We start from the raw sequence: 20510 nt of genomic DNA, 5'->3' as shown, positions 1-20510 counted from the left end.
GAGCTTAGTCGAGCTTAAAACCAAATATTGAAATAGCCATTTTTACTTATGGAGTCGTATGTCTAAAATATCCAGAAAGCCAGACCGATATTTCGAATTCAATGCGGAATTGTTGGGCATTTGTGGGAATATCGCGTTCGAAAAGGGGCACATAGGTGAAAAAAACGCGAGAAACTCCGAAGGCTGCATAAATATTGAGACATGCTTACTGTATGTGTAACACACCTTTATTGTTATCTTCCTTCATTTCATTATTGCCTTTCATTTTATCCCAAGCTCCGACAATTTATCCTATCCTCCATTACCTAATTCTCGAAGTCGGATGGCTTTAGCAGTTGGTCGTCCAGTAACTTCCCCATATGCGTCTTGTCGATACTTTCGCAATTGCGTCGGATCTTCGTATGAAGCTCTTTGAAGAACGCGACTGGGCTGTTCCGCAGCCCTGACTCACCGCCGACTCTTCCCTGGCTATCCCGGAGGATGAACCCATCAGCTGCAATCTCTTCTCCCTCGCCTGGTACGTCCCAGCTAATCCCTAGGAACTTACACGCGTCTACGTACTGCTCGAATGAATCGAAGTACAGCTGTCCCGCGAACAGATTCAGCTCAGTGATGAGACGCGGGGGTATATGACGCGTGTTCAGTCGCTCGGGTACCGTGTATAGGTCTAGAGCATCCAGTCGACGATATCCCAGATTCGCTCTCGGCGCATATAAGTGCAGCGCGACAATCTTGGACCTCATGATTGTCGGTAAGAGCTTTTGTGCTTCGAATGGGCTGATGACCATCATATGCTCCACAGTGGATGGAGAACCAGCAGTCAATATCCATTGTATGGGGCGTTGATACAAGTCCATTTTGTCCGATAGGCCACTGCGCATGATTGTACACATAAAGTCGGCTGACACCAATAGGCCTGGGCGGAATTGAGATACGTCGAAGTGAGAAGATGCTCCAGTTTCGCGTAACGCCAAGAATGCAGGTTTGTATCCTGTAGTTTTGGTAACAATAGTGCCTGAGCATGCGAAGGTACTAACGTCGCTGTGAATACTATGCGGGGCTGGTGTCGCTGGGGGCGGTTTTTGGTCTTCCCTTTCCTGCTCGATCTCTGGGGACAGTTCCCTCTCTTCCTCTTCTTGGAGCGCCGCGGCCTCGAGTTTCAGATCCTTGAATTCATTGCAACGCAGGGAAATCGGATCCGAAGCGTCTCCATTCGCCGATGCGTCCGAATCGTTCGTGTCTTGTCTCACATGGGGTCGATACCTGTATTCCAATGTGCGAGCCTCCTCTTCGAGGTATTCCTGAGCGAGGTTGCTGCTGAATTCAATTGTTCCATTTGATTGGGCCTTGGCCCACGTCTCCATGTGTTGCTCATGTCTTCGGCCCTGAGATGCCCATAATGCCATGCTGCGGTGGATATCATGCCAAGTTTCGCCGATCGCCCAAGCCAAAATGTCCAAGACCGTGATCTCATGATCGGCGGGCAGTCCTCCGTGCGCTTGGATCTTTTTCTGGATCTCAGCTGGCACACAAAATACAACCGATTGGCCTTCCCCCAACATTCTCATTCGCATACAAGCTAATCGATGTTAGATGACTATCCGGCTGTATAGAAACATATGAAATTGACATACCTTGGACTAATCTGTCCTTTGTTAAATTCGCACCTAGAGTGACTGCTGCACGATAATCTTTGGGCAGCTTTAAGTCGGTCCCTCTCGTGTGAGCCTCATCGAGGAACACTAAGCAGACATCCAGCTGTGAAGCGAAGGGAGATGACTGAAAAGGCTCGTGGTAACCCTTTCGATCCAGGACACAGATTTCATCGTTGTCATCAAAGAAGATAGCAGCTTGGATTTGTGCATTATCAGAAGTCTTTTCTAGCCATGTCTTCGCAACCCCGATATTGTCAAGCTCAAGTATCTGGGCTCCCACGTCCAATATCACGCGAGTCGGCGGATCCATCTGGGTTATAGTGTCAAGCAGCATTTCGGCGATGGTTCCGACCATCTCTCCGCGAGACGGCATGAGCTCAACACAATTTTCGGGTTGGAGTAAATTCTCTAATACCAAGGCGTTGGTATGCTTCTGGGCGTCGGGGTCTGGCTGCTCAACACCAAGGGGGAGTACCTTGCGCGAGTCGTTGGTACCGCTAAATCCTGTAGTCGGGTGCGTTTTGACTTCGCCGATGTCCCAGCCCGATGCTGAGAGCTTATGCGGAAATTCTTTCATCTCCTTTGGGAAGACAATGTGCGCCAAGAAGTAATCAATGACGCTTTTGGCATACCGGAAATGTTTGAAGACTTGTTGGATACATTCATTATCTTCAAGGTTGATACCAGTCAATTGCCGATGGCCGTTGGATAGACCTTTCGCATCCTTTAGCCAAGCCTGGTATTCCAATTCCGCCTGATCGGATCTGAGAAGATGGGAAAATACTTGGAATAGTTCCTCATCGGTAAGTCCGCCATAATAATAACTCAGCGATGTGAGGATAATGACGACGTCTGGGTGGCTAAACTCAGATCGAGGTGAAGGGCTGTCCTTAGCCCTGTACGGTACTGCTAGTTTGGTAGCCGGCTGTCTGTTAGGGTCAAGACCATAGTCAACCCTCCATCGTTTGTTCCCAAAAGCGAACATTAAGACCCCGCCAGCGATAAGGCCCCGCAGCAACAGAAGATTCTGGCTGACGCTCGCCCAGAAACCGTTTGGATCCTTATCCTCAACCAGCTCGATAACAGCTGCTTCTGGTTCAATGTCAGAGATATATGTGCGCACGGCTTGACGGATGCGTTCCGACTGTCTTGTGATCGGAAACCCATTCAAACCCGTTGCACAAATTCGCTCTGTAACCTCGGAAAAAATCCGGTCTGCAGCATCTGCTTGGAGGATTCGAGTCATGGGAAAATATCCAGGCGACTGGGTGTCAACTTCGAGCGAACTTGGCAACTCTGGGGAAACTTCTGAGACGACCTCCCTAATTATGTCCAGGACCTGTTGGATACAGACCCATCTCTCAGGACTGTGTTCAGTGGGCCTTTGTGTACCCATTGTATACACCAGCTCGAATTTGACGCTGAAATTTTCATCGCTTTCGTCGACAATATCTCTAGTGCATGCATTGAGGACACCTTGGCTTTTCACCAAAGCCCGACCGACCTGCTCCTTTCCTGTCAAGATACATTCGATGCCCATAAGCTTGAAAGAAAGGATGTGTTCCGGTTGGACTAGGAAAACGCCGCCATTTTCCTTGCAGTCCTCGAACAGTTTATTCATTGCCCGTACTTCCTCATGCCCGACTTTTATGGCGCGAGAGAACGGCATGTGGTAAACACGTCGGTCTAGCAAGCCTCCAAGCTTTGAAACCAGCATTTGGTACATTTGCTTGGATTGTGGCTTCCCCACGACCACCCGGACTAACCTCTGGCCGTCTGCAAGAGCTGCTGCAACCATGGGTACAATAACCGACGACTTTCCTTCCCCCATATTCAGTTGCATAACCGCATTCTTGCCCCTATCGGGGTTTATCATGCTGGCCGCGATTTGCTCTTGGACTGGTCGGATCATGATGTCACTTTCTATTTCCAGAAGTAGTGACTCTGGTTGGTCCCGAGGCTGCCAGTTGTGACCGGGGTTGCGAAGCTCGTTAATAAGTGCAGACGGATTTCGAACCATTCTCAGAGCACGAATCGCCCGTTGTAACTGAGAGACAGCCACCCCATATCGGACCAGACAATTTTTCCAATCCTTTGAGAGTTTTTGCCCATAGCTTCGAGATAGGCCCTGTAAGAAAAAGATTGGGGAGAGCCTTGGCCAATGTGGAAAAGTAGCTGACTGGGCTCGGACATCAGCCCCAACCGCTCCGAGTATGATATCGCGAATTTCATCGACTAAAGCCTGGCAGCGATCCCGGTGAAGAGACAGAATTTCTCCTATTTCCTGCGTATCTGATGCTAAGGAGTACTCCTTCTTCCAGCCCTGCAACGACTGGACACTACTATCGAGGTCGTTCACATAGCTTTCTTCATAACCTGATCGCGCCGCCGCCGCGAGTCTTTCCAACAAACGGGGGAGACGAGGTTTCCGTTCACTTCCGCTGTTTAAAGGCGATAATATGTGTTCCATGCTGTCTTCTTCAGGCGGTAACTTCACTGGGGCCTCACATGAGAATATATCATCGCCGCTAACAAATCCAGGTTCATTGGGGGAACTCTCGAGCGGGACCAATGGTGAATATCGCGGGATCTCAATGGGGAAGATAATCTGAGGGATTGTGTTGCCAATATACCGAAGATATGTGAGGAATCTACTGTTATCAAAGCGCGGTTTGAAATAAGCATGTGCCCGCGTCATGGCAGCATTCATGTCGATATACCTGTCCCATTCAACAGGACCCCTGTTAATGGGGCGGGATGGGCTGCTGCAGGGCCATTGATCTATCAGAGCGTCTGATAGGGTGTCGATCACCGTCTTCTGGTTATCCTGGAATCTTTGCGACCGCCGAAATTCATAATCGTATTCCGGCTCTCCATATTTCATGGGTAGTGCTGCTTCTGGACTCTGGTCCCAGTCGAAACATTCATCTCCAAGGAGTCTTCGCAATTCGTAACGGTGAATATCCGAACCAAGATTCAACTTAAAGACAGAACCAGGAGGCGCAAAGATAGAACACATTCCGATGTCCACAAAGAACGAAGCCAGGACTTGAATAATAGTCACATCGACATTTTTAGCGAAAGAAAGCGTAGTAAGCCATAGCATCACTTGGAACTTGTTAGGCTTCATCGAACTTGGATCGCTCAAAACCTGTTGGAGGCGGATCCAATCTTCCGAGACGTCCTCGGCCCATTCCAGAAGCAACCTAGAGTCGTAATTCAGTGAAGATAACTGAAAACTATGTCTAGGTCTGTTTTTTAGTTCTCCCTTTGCGTATGTATCAACAAACTCCCAAATATATTCGGCCAGGTCTTGATTTGGGAGCGCTTCGTAGAGGCTGAACTGCCCTTGGAGGATCACGTTACACATGGCAAAGGACAAAGATGCCTGCGCTGGATATTGCTTACGATCTCTAGACTGGTATGCCCTATCATGGTCGGTAGTATGTTTCTCAGCACCGAAGCCGGAGACACGGAACGTCGACGAGCGAATGAGGTCTCGGCGTAGCAAGGTTTGATTGACATTGTGTAGAAGAGGTGGATCGACATATGATTCCATATAGAGGAACTTTGACTCCTCGGCTTGGTCAAATATTGAGCGTACAATTTGGTAGAATTGACCGTGTTGAGCTAAGAAGCCGAGCTGTGGCGACCAGCTTACTGTCTGCATCTCCTGTTTGTCGGCTGGGTAGTAAACCCTCTCCGGAGTAAGTGCAGCTATTTCTGCTAACAAGTCGAAATTTTCTTTTGTAAGAGACTTGAAAGATCGAACTGCGGCAGAGTCCAAAATGGATAGGGCTTGTTCGGTCCCTGTCTTTCCAGTTAGAGGGTCGGGCAAGGGGAAAGAGGTTAAGGCATGGAGATACGATATCAACAACCTACTCTGCAGGCTACTATTGTTAATAAGCCTGCCAAGCAAGTTGTCAATCTCGTAGACATGGATCTTAGTGTCTGGACACGTCTCAATAGAAACATGCACGTGTTGGTCAGTCTTGTCGAACCCGATATTCCCACTCGGGAGAATAACCTTGCGCCGGTCTTGATCGTTATCGCCTTTAAGTACAAGCTTGCTGCGAAGTCCAACAAGAGTTTCGATAGACTGGTCTTCATCAACCGACATCCCACGGAACTGACGAGAAGAAACTTTCGATTCTCCTTCTTTCAAACGGAACCCTAGCTTTAGTCTAGGCAGTTCAATGTCGAGGGTGGAGCCACGAAGGATAATGTGCGTCCACTGTTGTTCCTCGAGGAGGCTTAGAATTTTATATACCTCTCTGGCTGTTGGGCTGTTATTACAGATGAGGTACGAGTCATCCTTAACTAATTTCCAGGCAGGTCCTGAAGAAACTAGTCTCCAATTATGTTTCGAGTGCGTCCACGGAAGCTCCCGGGGGCAAAACTCCAAGTATCCATTGGTTTTATTATACCAATGAACAAAGTCCTCAACGAATATCGTTGGTAATAACCTCTGTAAAACATATCGAGGGACTAATTCGTATACTAGGCCTTCGTTCACAGCCCGAAGGAGCATGTCCCTTCTCGGGTGGTCCATCCCGAAGTCTAGTTCGTGACCGCTAAATGGTTTCTGGCAAGAGAAACGCATTCCAGGGACAGAACTCGGTACAACTTCTAGAACCGACTTGCCAAATAAGGTTGAATATATGGAATCTCTCTCGTATTCTCTAGGTAATCGACTCAAAGGACTGCCGTTAACAAGGAGCTCGCCTGTTAGTAAGCTGAAATTAATTACCAGTTGTCTATCTCCACTTTCATTCTCGGGTATCGAACGGCCCTCGAGCCAATGATGATAAGGGTTAGGCAGAACCACCCACTTATTGACCGGGCGGAATGCAGTCCAAGTTTCTTTTATGGCATCATCTAAAGCTGAGCTATTCTCGACGAGAATTTCATTGGCAAGGATGGCGAATCCTCGGTACCCAAGCCGCTCCCAGCGCCTCTGCATGATTTCAGTGAGACTTTCGCTTTTCTTTGGGATATAGAGTAATCCATCCTGAATGGTAATGAAACATCTTATCATCTTGCATGCTTCCTCTTGTGAAGCTAAAACGGTACGGAGGTAGATATCGTCGATTTCGAAGGTATCCACACAGATTAACCCAATTTTGGCAATTTTCAATCGCAAGTCAGCTCGTATGTCATCATCTGTGGTGCGTTGGACTTGATCTTCCAGGGTCTTGATCCATTTCAAGGCGATATCACGAACCAATATGAGGAGAACGAGACATCCCTGTCCAATATCTGCCGATGGTGTCAAGGAGAGAAGCCGTCTTGTTATGGAAACGAAGATGCCCAGAGCTCGAAAGGATTGCCAATTCTCTTTGACCCTGTCAATTGCCTTGCCTAGGCCGCCTAGTAGAGCTTCAGCGAAATGTATATCATTGAGTATTTCATGACCATCTCTTAGAACACCTAGTTCATCGTTACGGCTACGAGGACCAGCCTGGAAAATTATTTGTGAGATAAAGAGAGCGGTCTCTTCCTTTTTAAAGTCGACACTGGGCATTTCGAGCTGCACTAAGACATTCTGCCATTGGATTAAGCATCCTAATGGAAGGACCGCAAGTGCCTTGTATTCCTCCAAAGATATGCCATTGGGGCAGGCAGACTGGGTGGCTATGACCTGATTTGGCATTGGACCATCTGGTGTTGCGGCCGGGCGATGGAGGAACTGCTGTAGCGATTTATTTTCGGCTAGCTGTCTTGGTAAGGAGTATGTGCATAGCTTTGGGATGTTCATTGTAGGTGAGATGGATGCCGAAAAACAATCACTTGTATAGTCAAAATACTGAAGACGCAAAGCGTTTGCGTAACAGACGCTGTCCTCAGAATGTCTGGCGATGGTTTTCATCCGACGATGCGTCCCCAACTCAGGCTTTACTTCTGATAATAAGCCTATCCGCTGCCTCGAATCGAACTCACGGAAGTTGTCCTCCAGGCTTGCGTAAAACAGTTCATAACGCGCTCGCGGTTTATTCTCGGCGCTGTATACCGACTTGAACACATCTAAAACTATGAACACAAGTGTGTCACGCCAGTGACCAAACGAAGGAGGTACTTGCAACTCGAAGACGGCCGACTTAGCGTCGAGCTCATCTTCAGGCAACGGCCACTCGTGAATTCGTATAGTCAAGGCTTTCGCCTCTCGGTTGAGCCTACATTTTAGGCAATTATTGCGGCAGGAATTGAAAGCTACGCCTTTGGAATTGACCCTCGCCACCATACTGTGTGACATTTGGTTGGCACGTTGGGTCTTCTCGTGGTATTCATTTTTTTTCTGTTGAAACTCTTCACGCTTTGCGTCTCTTTCCGATTCTGCCCGGCTTTCGATCCTTGCCTTTAGTTCCTGATGTTCGAAAGACTGGTTGAAATACCGCACAGAAAAGCAGTCAGCACTACCAAAGTGGTAGAGAACCTCGGACATGTGGAATCCGGCGCGGGATACACGACTCGCCAAATATTCCTCAACATTCTTCAGTCTTATCATCTGTTCCCTCATCGGCAAGTTAAGGTTCTGCAAGGTCTCTATCGGAATCTCCGGTTTGTACTCTCGCAACAAGCTGCAGATCTTCACTGCTGATCTATCGGATGCAACCCAGAGCTCAAGAATAGTAAGAATCATAATGGATGTCAACTCAGGGTTGTCTTCGTAGTGCGCAAGAGCTTCCTTGTGGTATTTCTCTATCGCTCGCCTCAAAACGCCACATGTTGCTGGGTGAGCGGATTTGGATCTTATCCAACCCCCCAAGGATGAGGCAACCCAATGCTCAAAAATTGCTAGCTTATATGTCATGGGGGTATCATCTGACATCATAGAAAGATCGGGAAGCATATCAGCCCTGTAATTGTCTAAAGGACAGTTTCCGAGGAATTCAAAAGGCTTGTTGTTCCTTCCGCGTCGCTCTATGGAATTAATGAATATCTTTAGTTCGGGAAATGTCATGGTTGTATCGTCCTTAAATTTTAGACTCTGGAGGGCTTTAAACGTCTTGACAGGATTGTCCAGTTCCATTATCCGAGACCACCGCTTTTGGAGTATATTGCTAGTCACTGATAGAATGGAGTCTATGAACGTGGCTATCCTCCGAGGGACAACTCCGAAAAGCTTCTGGTATCGACGAGATACCTTGGCACTCATGGCTGATAAGACTTCACTCGCGGGGCCTATTTCATTCGCCCGTCCCAGAATGTAGGCCATGAAAAATAACATGTACACCTTATAGGTTTGACCAGAATAACCGACCCGCGTCTCTGCTTCTGAGAATTCAAGTTGCAGGGTCACACGTATGAACATCCAAAGGGCTGATCGGTGAAAAGGGAGCTTGGTATTTTGCCAAAATACCTCTTCGCGGGTGTTCTTCCAAATGCTCACAACCTCCACTTGCTCGCCTACAGATAGTAGGAAAGAAGAAAGGAGTTGGGTTACCATCTTTGGATGTGTAGTGTCCCGATCTTCGTCTTGTAGCCGGCCGTTCTTTCTTACTTGAGGCTTCGTACCGTGGGCTTCTTGGAAACTCATTTTCGCAAGTGTACCGGCTAACGTAGCACGGAATTGACAGGATCGGAAGGTTTCCATAGGTATTTTTATAGCGGAGCCTGGGAAGATTCGGCGTAATCCCCCTTTAGTAGACATCACGTCGCGATTAAGAGCGGAAAGCTCGAACATCTTGACGATAACAGCCTCGCCGGATCTTACAAAGATTACGCCGCAGTTTTGAACTCGAACATGGAGCGGAATCGTGACATCTAATGAAATATGTGGTAAGCCGATTGGATTCCCAAACATGGTGAGATACTAACCTTGATTCTGAATGGATTCGAAAGCATTTAGAAGCTGTTCTTCGTTGATTTGGGATGTATCTCCAAGTTGAAAATCGTGAGTTTGATATAGGCGTTCCATCGTAGCATGCGCTGAGTCGGCCATGCTGGATTGACTTTCTTGTACATAACCTCTAAATGCCGAAAGAGAGTCAATGATGGCCTGTAGCAAGGCCTCTTCATTCTTTACGTCATAGTCATCTTTCTGAGGTAGGAGCGGAGGAAGAAAAACATGATGGAAAATGTAGCGGATCTCCTTAGCGGATAGGTTGATGGGTTGGATTTGGGGAATGGATGCCATCTTTACGGTAGCCCTTATGTGGGAGCACAGTGTTGGAAGGGGGGGAGGTTCAACAATGTCGGTTTGGAGAAATATAAGTATAAGTGTGGGTGGTTTGATGAAGTACTTCAATGACTAGGGAAAAAAAAAGTAAGGTAATAAACCTGGTGGGTGGGAAATAGTTGAAAGTCGTTGCTAGGTAATCGTCAAGCACTTAGATTTATGTGTGTATTTCTCTGTTTAGGAAGTCGTGCAGCCAGTAGTAGGCTAGGCACCCACTGAGGTAGGAGGAATACACGCACGCCACGGTACGATAAAACAGGTCAAAGCTTGGTGTATTTATTGTTTGCAGGTAACCGGCCTAGATGCATTTCGCAGCTTTAAGTGGCGGCTTTCATGTTTGAAAATCACCTAAGTCCAACGGACCTGTAGGCATACTGATATAGAATAAAAAGAAAGCAATCATGGGGGCGTGGATGAATTCATACACGAATATGACGGGTTGGTTTCGAATCTCACTGGAGGCCTACTGTTACACCTTCTATCACTTTTTGAGTTGTTCGGGCACCAACAGCCGTAGCCTCAAATGATATATGATATTCCCCCAAGACAGTCAACCGGCGTGCAGACTCCTGACTTTCCTTTCCTAGGTACAGTCATGATGAATACCTAGAAATGGGCGTTTGATTAGCCCCACGTGTACCGATATTGAGGCCATTATGACAAGTCGGCGGCGAAATGAATCACTCTGGGCTGCACACAATTACAACTCTGGCATTTCTCGTGGGGAATTTGCAATCTGTAAAGATTAGCCATTCCATTTAAGAGAAACAACCATTCAACATCTGGTTAGCCAAATAACTATTGTATTGATAATATGAAATGTAGAATCCGAGAAAGAAAGTAAAAAATTGTCGTAACAAAAGGGTTTGATGTAAGGCTGCGGGTGGCGGGTACTCTTCCAGGTTTCCATCAGATGCGGCCCGAGCCCGTCTTCCGTGGGGGTAGGTTGCTGTTTCTTCTTTCCAGGCGCTTAGACAAGACCCCCCGGACCATGTTAATCTACATACATAAGTATCTCAGTTTTGGGAGGCCCCCGAGATGAATGAGCCTTGCAAACGTATTCCATAACGCGGTGTGGCTGGACAGCTGGTACTTTCAAGCAGACGGTGATACTTTGGATTTCCAAGGTTCTGGAAAGGAGAATAATCCAATGTGGTATGGACTATCACATATGGATCCTGATGCCGTTTGTATGCCTAAATTGAATAAATATGTAATACATGTATGTGTCTAGCCGCAAGTTTCCGTCTTGTGATATGGAAATGGAGGTTAGGAGGGAGGTTCCGTTTTGGGCCTGTTGGTGTCTTCGTACATAATGTGTATTTACTAGGGTATGCCTGCGAGCTTTGAAAGGATATTGAGTCTTAGCTCGGTACTTAGGTACATTTATTGTAGTTTTACACTTGCCGACGTACTTGAATTCCGATTGGCCAATTGGCATATTTGTGGAACTTAGGTATTTATCCCTGTCTCAAATCCGTTCGTCCTGAACGATCGGCCCCAGTGCCTCCAGCGCTAACACCATCGCCAATTTCTCCACTTACATACACATCTGCCACGCGACCTGGATCCCTCGACGCGCGAACAATCATTCTTTCGGCGATTGTGTCGGTGCGATAATTCTATTCTTAGAATTAAGCATCGCGCATCCTATTTGGTATAGTCAACCGCATTTGATATCTAACACCTATTGAATCTGATTGCCCCTACCGATTCGATCTAATGGCGCCGACGAAAGAGGATCTAAAGACGCTTCTTCGCGACGGAGTTCGCGCCTTTGTTGCCGAACGCGGATCGGATCAAGTCACTACGAACAGTGTCCGCCAATATGTCGAAGAGAAGAATGGACTCGAGAAGGGATTTTTCCGAACGTCAGAGTGGAAAGATTCTAGCAAAGACATTATCCAAGACTCTTTCGTGAGTGCTTCTACTTTACCTTCTAGTCACCCCCACTTCGCGGAATTATCTAATATGATATACAGAACCAACTAGGAGCCGACGAAGAGGAATCTGCGTCGTCCCCGGTAGCTAAGGTTAAGCCAGAACCAAAGAACGGCGTCAAGCGACAATCGAGTGACGACCTAACCCCCTCGCCAAAGCGCCAGAAGAAAACATCGCGCGCTACCTCGTCTAAGAAAGCCAAGTCTAAGAAAGAAGAATCCGAGTCAGAACTGAGCGACTTAGGCAGCCTAAGCGACCCCAAGGAGCCAGCGAAAGCAGCCCCGAAGAAAGCGACTACAAAGAAAGCCGCCAAGAAAGAAGACTCGGACTCTGAATTAAGCGATCTCGTTTCATCCGAACAGGAATCCAAGAAAGCTGCTCCCAAGAAAGCCGCGTCGCGTCGCAAATCCAAGAAAGAGGAGACGGAGTCTGAGTTGAGCGATTTAAGCGACTCGGAAGAGAAGCCTAAGAACAAGAAGAAGGTCCCGAAGAAAGCCGCACCCCGCCGCAAGTCTAAGAATGGTGTCAAGGATGAAGCAGATAGTGACGTAGAGAAGGTTACGACGACGAAGCGAAAACGTCAAGCACCTATCAAGAAGCAGAAAGCTAAGGACACCAAGGTGGAATCTGATAGCGAGGATGATTTGGCCGACGGGGAGAAAGGAACGGCGAAGGATGAAGTGGATGAAGACCTTGATGGTGGTGTCAAGTCTAAGACAAGCCCGGAAACGAAGGACAAGAGTAAGACAGAGGAGTCAGACGAAGACTCAAAGCCCAAGGAGTTAGATGGTGAAGATAGCAAAGCGGCAAAGGCCGATGACTCAGGTTCCGAATTGTCGTCTCTTATAGACGAGCCGATCCCCAAGAAGCGCAAATCCAAGGGAGCGAAGGGAGCTCCCAAGCCGAAGCAAACGAAAGAGCCGTCCGGAGATGAAGCGGAAATTAAGAAGTTGCAAGGACAACTAGTCAAGTGTGGAGTTCGCAAGATTTGGGGGATCGAGCTGAAGAAGTACGGCGACAACAGTCGAGCCAAGATCAGACATCTGAAGGAGATGCTTCGAGACATCGGAATCGAGAGTCGCTTTTCTGAAGCAAAAGCAAAGGAGATCAAGGAGAAACGAGAACTTATGGCTGACCTAGAAGCCGTCACCGAGATGAATCGCAACTGGGGTACTGGGGCCGGTCGCGGTCGTGCTTCGAGAAGCCAGTCTACTAAGAAGCCATCGAAGGAGATTGAAGACGAAGAAGATGATGTCATGGATGACGTTGATGACAATGGGGACGAGGAAGAAGAGGAGGAAGTCAAGGCAAACCCGCGAGTATCGAAAAGGATGGCCGATCTGGCTTTTCTTGGAAGCGACAGCGAGTCAGATTAAGCAGTCAGGCACGGTTTGCAGGATGATGAAAGGTCTGTCAATTCTAAGCTTGCTATGAAGATGTTGGCGATGATCTGGAGCAATGTTTCGCTTTCATACCCCCTAATTATTTACTGGCATTCATCCTTTGAGCTATGAGACTGAAGACAGCAACCGAGCTCATGAATAATACTGCATTGTAAAACTAGTACATGTTAGCTTAGCTATCAGGGAAGAGTAGCAGGTGGCATTTCTGCGACTTACGGCCCTGCGTGATACTTCTCTTTCTTCGTCATCTGATCGTGCCTCGATGAAGAGTCGACGGAGATTTGGGAAGTTTGCCTAATTTAATAAGTACATAATGAGCTTGTTGTTCCATGAATTACCTCGTCACGGTGGAAAGTAGATATGGTCTCAACTCACCATGTGGAATGAAACAGGCAGTTAATACCAAGGTTACCACCAAATCGGGTTAATTTGAGCCTACATGTGTAGAAAGCTAGATCCTCGAGTTCTTTTTGATTGATATCCACAGGTTGATGAATTGAGCCAGTAGAATAAGTACCTCGGTACCTATAAGATATCTTATCAACGATTGCGTTATCGGATATTGGCGTGGCTTCAGTTTCAGCCACATTAAAACAGGGTAGTCGTAGCCCTTCTTAACAGGGGGGTCGATTTGAATGGGTACCTGCTGTACATTACAATTCAGTACCTAATTCTTTCAACATAACACCTTTCTACTGCTCTTTTATACAATACGGTATACGATATAGGCGAACATCTTCAACAAGGGCTTTTGTGAAGGATTTAAGGTCGATGCACTCCTAATAGCCCTGAAAGGGCCCCCTTAATTCCCCCCAATTATCACTACTCCCCCCCGACTTTCGACTCCCATAACATCACAAAATGTCGGCGGTCAGTCGCATTCGCGGCGCTTTCGCCGTACCTAGGAAAGGCGAAACATTCGAGTTGCGAGCTGGCCTGGTATCTCAATATGCGTGGGAAAGGAAAGAATCCATCCAGAAGACGATTATGGCTATGACGTTGGGCAAAGACGTGTCACAACTATTCCCCGATGTGCTGAAGAACATAGCAACTGCCGACCTAGACCAGAAGAAGCTGGTTTATCTGTATTTGATGTAAGTTAACTGCATGGGCTTCAGAAAGCGCTTCGAAATTCATTATATCAGTGGCCTAACCCGACGAATAGGAACTACGCAAAATCACATCCCGACCTATGTATTCTCGCGGTGAACACCTTCGTCCAAGATGCAGAAGATCCGAACCCTCTCATAAGAGCACTCGCTATTAGAACGATGGGTTGTATTCGAGTAGATAAGATGGTCGATTACATGGAGGAACCTCTGCGAAAAACGTTACGAGACGAATCACCCTATGTTCGGAAAACAGCCGCCATTTGTGTTGCGAAATTGTTCGACTTGAACCCCTCAATGTGTATAGAAAACGGATTCCTCGAAATACTCCAAGAAATGATTGGAGATCCTAACCCCATGGTCGTTGCGAACTCGGTACAAGCACTTGCGGAAATAGCTGAGACGGCACCGGAGACGAGAGCATTGGTGATTACGCCGGCGACACTCAAGAAATTGCTTATGGCGCTAAATGAGTGTACCGAATGGGGTAGAGTGACGATCCTTTCAACGCTGGCAGATTACCCACCCCAAGATGTTAAGGAGTCGGAACATATTTGCGAACGAGTAGCGCCGCAATTCCAACACGTGAATCCTAGTGTCGTGCTCGCCGCCGTCAAAGTTGTATTCATTCACATGAAGCTCATCAACGCTGATTTAGTCCGACAATATCTGAAGAAGATGGCACCTCCCCTAGGTTAGTGTTCTCTGGTCTTTATCCGTTGAAGTCCGTCGCTGATGATGTATGTATAGTCACCCTTGTTGCATCCGCCCCCGAAGTTCAATACGTTGCGTTACGAAACATCGATCTACTCCTACAGGCCAAGCCCGATATCCTAAGCAAAGAACTAAGAGTGTTCTTCTGCAAGTACAACGATCCACCGTATGTCAAACTACAGAAACTCGAGATTATGGTGAGGATAGCGAACGAGAAGAACTACGAACAATTACTAGCTGAATTGAAGGAGTATGCATTGGAAGTGGACATGGACTTTGTTCGAAGGGCCGTCAAAGCCATCGGGCAAGTTGCGATTAAGATCGAGGGTGCTAGCGAGAAATGCGTCAATGCATTATTGGATTTGATTGCTACTAAGGTGAACTACGTCGTCCAAGAAGTTATTGTCGTCATCAAGGATATCCTCAGAAAATACCCCGGCTACGAAGGTGTTATTCCGACGCTTTGCAACCACATCGACGAGTTGGATGAACCTAACGCCAGAGGTTCGTTAATATGGATTGTCGGCGAGTATGCGGAGAAGATCAACAATGCGGATGAGATATTGGCCAGTTTTGTGGACGGTTTCATGGAAGAATTTACGCAAACACAATTGCAAATTTTGACGGCGGTGGTCAAATTGTTCTTAAAAAAGCCAAGCAATGGTCAGGGGCTAGTACAAAAGGTTCTACAGGCAGCAACAGCAGAAAACGACAACCCGGATATTCGAGATCGAGCGTATGTATACTGGCGACTTCTGTCAGGGGATCTTGATGTTGCAAAGGTATTGTATTTCCGAACTCCATTCCTCGGTCGCCAATCTAACGAGTATTAGAATATTGTCCTGTCGCAAAAGCCAGCCATCACGACCACAATGACGAGCTTACCCGCTACTCTACTGGAGCAACTTCTTGGCGAACTCTCAACATTGGCGTCGGTTTACCACAAGCCACCAGAGTCATTTGTCGGAAAAGGACGATTTGGTGCCGACGAGATCCAACGAGCAGCCATTCAAGAACAGCGGCAGAACGCAGCCGAAAACCCTATTGCGGCTTCGGTTGCTGCTGCTGGTCAAAATGGAGCACCCGCGCAGAGCAACATCGAAAACCTATTGGATATCGACTTCGACGGCGCTGCGCCGGCATCGCAAGAACAAAACTCGGCGTCGGCTACACCGGATCGTGTGGCCAGCCCAGCTGGCGGAGCTGCTCCGTCGGGTGGAATGGCGGATATGATGGGTTTGTTCGATGCTCCACCGCCGCAACAAAATAACTTTGCCAGCGCTCCCGCTGCTAGTGGTAGTGGTAGTGATGTAAATGACCTTATGAACGGATTCGGGGGATTAGATTTGAGCGGATCGAGCCAGCCCCCGCCAGCGTCGGTACAACTTGGTCATGTGGGAGGAAGCACGGAGCAGAAGCAGGGCGGGAACAACGAGGACCTCCTAGGCCTCTTCTAGGCGAAGCGGGACCAAGAACCTCGAAGAATGGTAACCCGGAACCCCTGGGCGGATGAACGTCGAGAGAAGAGCAAAGACAATTTGCTTGATCTCTAAGAAAGCGCACTTTGAATGGTGTCACGAAACTGATGGAGTATATGGCAGAAAGAGAAAGGGGGTGACCCTTTTGCTAGATGGATGACTTATGGAAAAAGCATCGGTATATTCAGACGAGGATAAGGGACAAAAGCTTAGCTTAGTAGATGAGAAATTATGATATGAGGACATATTCTCGCCTGACTGATGTGCTTCCTCATGTGCTTTATGCTCACATCCTGATCAAAGTTATATTCGCCTTGGTATAATCATCTTCTCTCCCCTCTCCTCGCTTGCCTCCCCACAACGGGCACTTATTTCATTCCGAGGAGTATTCGCCTTTTTGGGATATACCCAAAATCATCTCTACTAGATCGCGACGGCCTCCCGTCTTTCTTTTCCGTAGATCATGTATATCTTGCGCAACAGTCCAATCATCCTCTCAAGCATCAACACCCTGCACCTGCCCCCTCACCGTCCCATCCAACGGCGGTCCATCATCGTTCTTAGAAGCCTTGTCGCGCTCCCATTCATCTGGTGTCTGACACTTGGCGCTCCAAGCGTGGATAGCTGCGATTTCATCGCGCAATGCTGCGTTTACGGCGCGGTGTCGTTTTAGGCTTGATTGGCCGCCGAATTGGGGGGATACGATTAGGGATGTGAAGGATTGGCCACAGCCGCCTAGGAGAATAGGAGGGTTAGTTGGTTTGGATTTTGAGCGGTGGGATTTGGAGGTATGAGGGAAACGGGTTGGCGCATGGAATGGGAGATGGATATGCAACGCACCGGACATATCGGTGACTTCGACGTGGATTGCCTTCAAGCGCTCGGTTAGTGCCGCTTTGAGCGACGCTTCTGTGATCGTGGCCTCGGCCATGTTCGTATCGGTCGGGTTTATTCGGTTCGTACCGGATGATTGCATGATTGATTGTCTCTTTTATTGTGTTGAATTGGCGTAGCTATATGTTGCTAGTTCACCTGTGTAATTGTGCGCACGTAGTGATAGAGAAATAAAGACTGGAGGTTATGTAAAGTATAGACCGCAAAGGTGAAGATAGTGTACTTGTATTAATTAATAAGGAAGTACTTTACATAAAGACTGCCCCGCGATGATGAAATTGGATCTCGGGTCGTACCAAGCAGATAACTCCGATGGTGGGGTTGAGTGGGCTGCTGTGGCTGGAGCTCTTGAGGCGCAAGCTACAATTACTGTACCTGAACTCTCGTACGACCATGTGAAGTTATTTCCTAATTTACCCAATTCGATAGCATTTGCTGGTGACTTAGAGACCGCTTCACTAGGATTCAGATCAGTTAAGGTCCAAATGCGATGTCAATTTGGCGACAGACGAATATTCTGAATTTGTTGCCAAACCGGATCTCTAATTCCGCCTCACATCGTCTTTTTCACTTTTATCGAATTAGAAGATCGAGACCATCCACCAATTTCACCAGCGCCAGCAAACGTAGTCAAGTATTACTACAAAACAGAATCATAAACCCCAGGATATCTGTGACTACTAGACGACAAGACCGAAGCTTCAGTACATCCAAAACCATGGCGGCACCACCCGTGACTAATCTCACGGATGCGGTGGTCGCTGCAATGAAGACGCTGTCAGTAACCCATTTCTCCTCAAAGGCTTAGATCTTATTATGAGCTAACGTGGATTGCAGGTTCCCTGAAGAGCTAGCTGATAAGGCATGGGACAACACAGGATGTGAGATGAGTTTTAATGCTTAGGTATAATTCGTGTTTTTAATCATGATACTAATGATAAAATAGTGCTTCTCGACCAAGCGCCACTGCCACCATCATCGAATCCTGAAAAAGGGTTTGGCGGCACGGTTCTTCTTACGAATGATTTAACGTCTGCGGTAGTTGACGAGGCACTGGAGGAAGGGGCAAAGATGATTGTTTGCTATCGTGCGAGTTCCTCTCCCTTGTCGGACATAAACCTTGGTAACTGACGTCACATAGACCCCGTCATTTTCAGACCTTTGAAATCTCTTACTACCAAGGACCCCATGCAAACTCTTCTCCTCCGCCTAGTTGCCGAGAGGATCTCCGTCTATTGCCCTCACACGGCCATGGATGCCGCGAGTGGAGGCTTGAACGACTGGCTTTGTGATATTCTGCTAGATGGGGAACATCAAGTGAAGCGAACTGTCGTCCAGCCTATCTCTCGACCTTTACCTGAAGGACACCAGGGCACTGGCTACGGACGGTCATTTGAGCTGGCCCATCCCACCACCTTACAGACTCTTCTTAAGCGACTCTCGATTGGTGTGGGTGATCAACGTTATATAATGGTCGCCCTGCCGCCCGCGCTAAGAGATCTCACCAAAACGCATGAAATTTCAAAGGTAGCTGTCTGCGCTGGCTCAGGATCTGATGTCCTGAGGGATACGGATGCACAAGTCCTCGTGACTGGGGAAATGGCTCACCACTATGCACTTCGACACACCCAGCTAGGTCAGATCGTCGTCACCGTCTTCCACAGCAACTCGGAACGAAAATACTTGGAAACAAGACTAAAACCTATGTTGGAGGTCGAATTAGAGACAACTTTGTACGGAGACACTCGTGTGATCGTCAGTAAGGCGGATCGCGATCCCTTTGAGATAATCGATGTTAGCGGTTTAGCTTAAGGAATTCCAACTTGCTGCCCGGACCCATCGGTATGGCAATTAAGATGGCACGTTCCCTCGTCACCTAACGTGTCTCGGCGGAAGAACCTAGGGCAACTTGTCGTAGGTCGTGGGCCTTCAATGCGGGAATTTGTCAATCGTAGAATACTCAGTCATCATGAGGCTTTCGAATCCAAATCCCGCCAACTACCTTTGCTCGGCTCGCCTTCAAGAGCTGCATCACCATCCTCTATACAGGCTTCCACGTCAGGACCACCAATACCTTGTTCCTTCCAAACCAATAGAAGTCTTCGCGGCATTTTCCAAGCTTGTCTCGCATCCTCTAGTCGCCCTTCGCTCACAAGTGCTCGTATTCTGTCCGGGGCGTCTAGAACCTCGATAGCTAGCTGTTTCGTCCGTGCCTTCCTTCGACGTACTTCCTCCGCTTCAGCCTTAGCCGTATCAGGGGGTGGAACCGATTTTCGTAGCGAGTCGCGTATTGCAGAGGCTTGGGAGTATATCTGAGCAATTGCTGGGTCGAGCGTAGAAGCCATTGGATTTAATGGATCCATATTCGTTCTCATCTTGTATATCCGTTAGCACCCCATAATTCTCCCATAATGTATACCTATTCGGCTTTCGGGGCGGAAGAGCAAAGAGCACTAACCTTTCGTATCGTCTCCGTAGCTGTGATTAACTTGCTATAATTATCGTAGACTAGCGCTTTTTTCTCGGCGTCCAACGCCCTCGTCTCGCCCAAAACACGTGTGTATAATCGTAGCAGCTCCTCCATACCATTCTCAGCTAGGGCCTTCTTCACAAAGGTATCCGCATCAAAACCCTCCTTATCCATCTCACCAGGCGGCACCTCTGAGTATTGTTCCTGTCCAGGTTCACCCGATGTTTCACCAAACGGGTCTGTTACCGCGACTTGTGGTGGCTGCTGTTTTTTTAGGTTATAATATTCGCGCAGTGCGGCGCGGTTTCGCCTCGTTCCGGTATTCGTATTCGGAGCCGCTACATTGTTGCTGCCTACATTCGGGTTCGGTGATCCAATGGGCGATCGCGAGGAATCGAGACTGGGTCGTGTGGATGAGGTTGGTGTCGTGCCGCCGGCTTGGTATGAACTCGTGCGTCGAGGGGGGTCACGGGGGGAAGCTATTGTTGACATTTTGTCGCTTTATATAGGTTTCTCTATAGGGTCTTTATTTTAGGAGTAGCAATTTGCGGAGGGTAGAAGGGCAGCTCTTCGATATAGGAGTAGGTATTGTTGTGAGGTCGAAGTTTACAGATTACAGCTTTCCAGTTATGTTAGCGAAAGGTTTAGCGCTTGTTTAGCTGCCGAT

General features: G+C 47.9%; 6 protein-coding genes across 6 annotated transcripts; 3 read left to right on the top strand and 3 right to left on the bottom strand.

The window, feature by feature from the left end:
• Positions 1 to 305: 305 nt before the first annotated feature.
• On the bottom strand, positions 306 to 9792 carry F4822DRAFT_432413 (uncharacterized protein; the record flags this gene model as incomplete). Its single annotated transcript, XM_051461644.1, has 3 exons — positions 306 to 1579; positions 1635 to 9419; positions 9474 to 9792. 3 exons carry the CDS (start codon positions 9790 to 9792, stop codon positions 306 to 308), a joined length of 9378 nt encoding a protein of 3125 aa, XP_051311334.1.
• A 1508-nt stretch (positions 9793 to 11300) lies between these two features.
• Positions 11301 to 13575, top strand: F4822DRAFT_413432 (uncharacterized protein). Its single transcript, XM_051459047.1, has 2 exons — positions 11301 to 11751; positions 11817 to 13575. Exons 1-2 carry the CDS (start codon positions 11557 to 11559, stop codon positions 13149 to 13151), a joined length of 1530 nt encoding a protein of 509 aa, XP_051311333.1. The 5' UTR covers positions 11301 to 11556; the 3' UTR covers positions 13152 to 13575.
• A 232-nt stretch (positions 13576 to 13807) lies between these two features.
• On the top strand, positions 13808 to 16714 carry F4822DRAFT_413429 (Adaptor protein complex beta subunit). The gene is made up of 4 exons (XM_051459046.1): positions 13808 to 14272; positions 14344 to 14981; positions 15038 to 15783; positions 15835 to 16714. Exons 1-4 carry the CDS (start codon positions 14040 to 14042, stop codon positions 16456 to 16458), a joined length of 2241 nt encoding a protein of 746 aa, XP_051311332.1. The 5' UTR covers positions 13808 to 14039; the 3' UTR covers positions 16459 to 16714.
• On the bottom strand, positions 16715 to 17603 carry F4822DRAFT_413427 (bola-like protein). The gene is made up of 2 exons (XM_051459045.1): positions 17320 to 17603; positions 16715 to 17214 (listed from the first exon to the last, which is right to left on the bottom strand). Exons 1-2 carry the CDS (start codon positions 17453 to 17455, stop codon positions 16976 to 16978), a joined length of 375 nt encoding a protein of 124 aa, XP_051311331.1. The 5' UTR covers positions 17456 to 17603; the 3' UTR covers positions 16715 to 16975.
• Positions 17604 to 17710: 107 nt separating this feature from the next.
• F4822DRAFT_347339 (NGG1p interacting factor 3) lies at positions 17711 to 19489 on the top strand. Its single transcript, XM_051455905.1, has 4 exons — positions 17711 to 18150; positions 18211 to 18254; positions 18320 to 18460; positions 18515 to 19489. Exons 1-4 carry the CDS (start codon positions 17864 to 17866, stop codon positions 19183 to 19185), a joined length of 1143 nt encoding a protein of 380 aa, XP_051311330.1. The 5' UTR covers positions 17711 to 17863; the 3' UTR covers positions 19186 to 19489.
• On the bottom strand, positions 19175 to 20463 carry F4822DRAFT_347335 (Vps51/Vps67-domain-containing protein). The gene is made up of 2 exons (XM_051455904.1): positions 19832 to 20463; positions 19175 to 19748 (listed from the first exon to the last, which is right to left on the bottom strand). The coding sequence occupies exons 1-2, from the start codon at positions 20333 to 20335 to the stop codon at positions 19341 to 19343; spliced, it is 912 nt and encodes a 303-aa protein (XP_051311329.1). The 5' UTR covers positions 20336 to 20463; the 3' UTR covers positions 19175 to 19340.
• Between the last annotated feature and the right edge of the window lie 47 nt (positions 20464 to 20510).

Source organism: Hypoxylon trugodes (genome assembly GCF_022578975.1).
Source record: "Hypoxylon trugodes strain CBS 135444 unplaced genomic scaffold F4822scaffold_8, whole genome shotgun sequence".
NCBI lineage: Eukaryota > Fungi > Ascomycota > Sordariomycetes > Xylariales > Hypoxylaceae > Hypoxylon > Hypoxylon trugodes.
This window is presented reverse-complemented; position numbering and strand designations above follow the sequence as displayed.

What these genes read in the sequence shown, in the direction of transcription:
- F4822DRAFT_413432 (XM_051459047.1), top strand. Translation starts at nt 11,557, where the DNA reads ATGGCGCCGACGAAAGAGGATCTAAAGACGCTTCTTCGCGACGGAGTT. An exon ending in ACATTATCCAAGACTCTTTC is followed by an intron (nt 11,752 to 11,816) that starts GTGAGTGCTTCT and finishes TATGATATACAG; the next exon opens with AACCAACTAGGAGCCGACGA.
- F4822DRAFT_413429 (XM_051459046.1), top strand. Translation starts at nt 14,040, where the DNA reads ATGTCGGCGGTCAGTCGCATTCGCGGCGCTTTCGCCGTACCTAGGAAA. An exon ending in CTGGTTTATCTGTATTTGAT is followed by an intron (nt 14,273 to 14,343) that starts GTAAGTTAACTG and finishes CCCGACGAATAG; the next exon opens with GAACTACGCAAAATCACATC. An exon ending in GAAGATGGCACCTCCCCTAG is followed by an intron (nt 14,982 to 15,037) that starts GTTAGTGTTCTC and finishes ATGTATGTATAG; the next exon opens with TCACCCTTGTTGCATCCGCC.
- F4822DRAFT_413427 (XM_051459045.1), bottom strand. Translation starts at nt 17,455, where the DNA reads ATGCAATCATCCGGTACGAACCGAATAAACCCGACCGATACGAACATG. An exon ending in CGAAGTCACCGATATGTCCG is followed by an intron (nt 17,215 to 17,319) that starts GTGCGTTGCATA and finishes CTATTCTCCTAG; the next exon opens with GCGGCTGTGGCCAATCCTTC.
- F4822DRAFT_347339 (XM_051455905.1), top strand. Translation starts at nt 17,864, where the DNA reads ATGTCAATTTGGCGACAGACGAATATTCTGAATTTGTTGCCAAACCGG. An exon ending in GTCGCTGCAATGAAGACGCT is followed by an intron (nt 18,151 to 18,210) that starts GTCAGTAACCCA and finishes CGTGGATTGCAG; the next exon opens with GTTCCCTGAAGAGCTAGCTG. An exon ending in GGCATGGGACAACACAGGAT is followed by an intron (nt 18,255 to 18,319) that starts GTGAGATGAGTT and finishes ATGATAAAATAG; the next exon opens with TGCTTCTCGACCAAGCGCCA.
- F4822DRAFT_347335 (XM_051455904.1), bottom strand. Translation starts at nt 20,335, where the DNA reads ATGTCAACAATAGCTTCCCCCCGTGACCCCCCTCGACGCACGAGTTCA. An exon ending in CTACGGAGACGATACGAAAG is followed by an intron (nt 19,749 to 19,831) that starts GTTAGTGCTCTT and finishes CGGATATACAAG; the next exon opens with ATGAGAACGAATATGGATCC.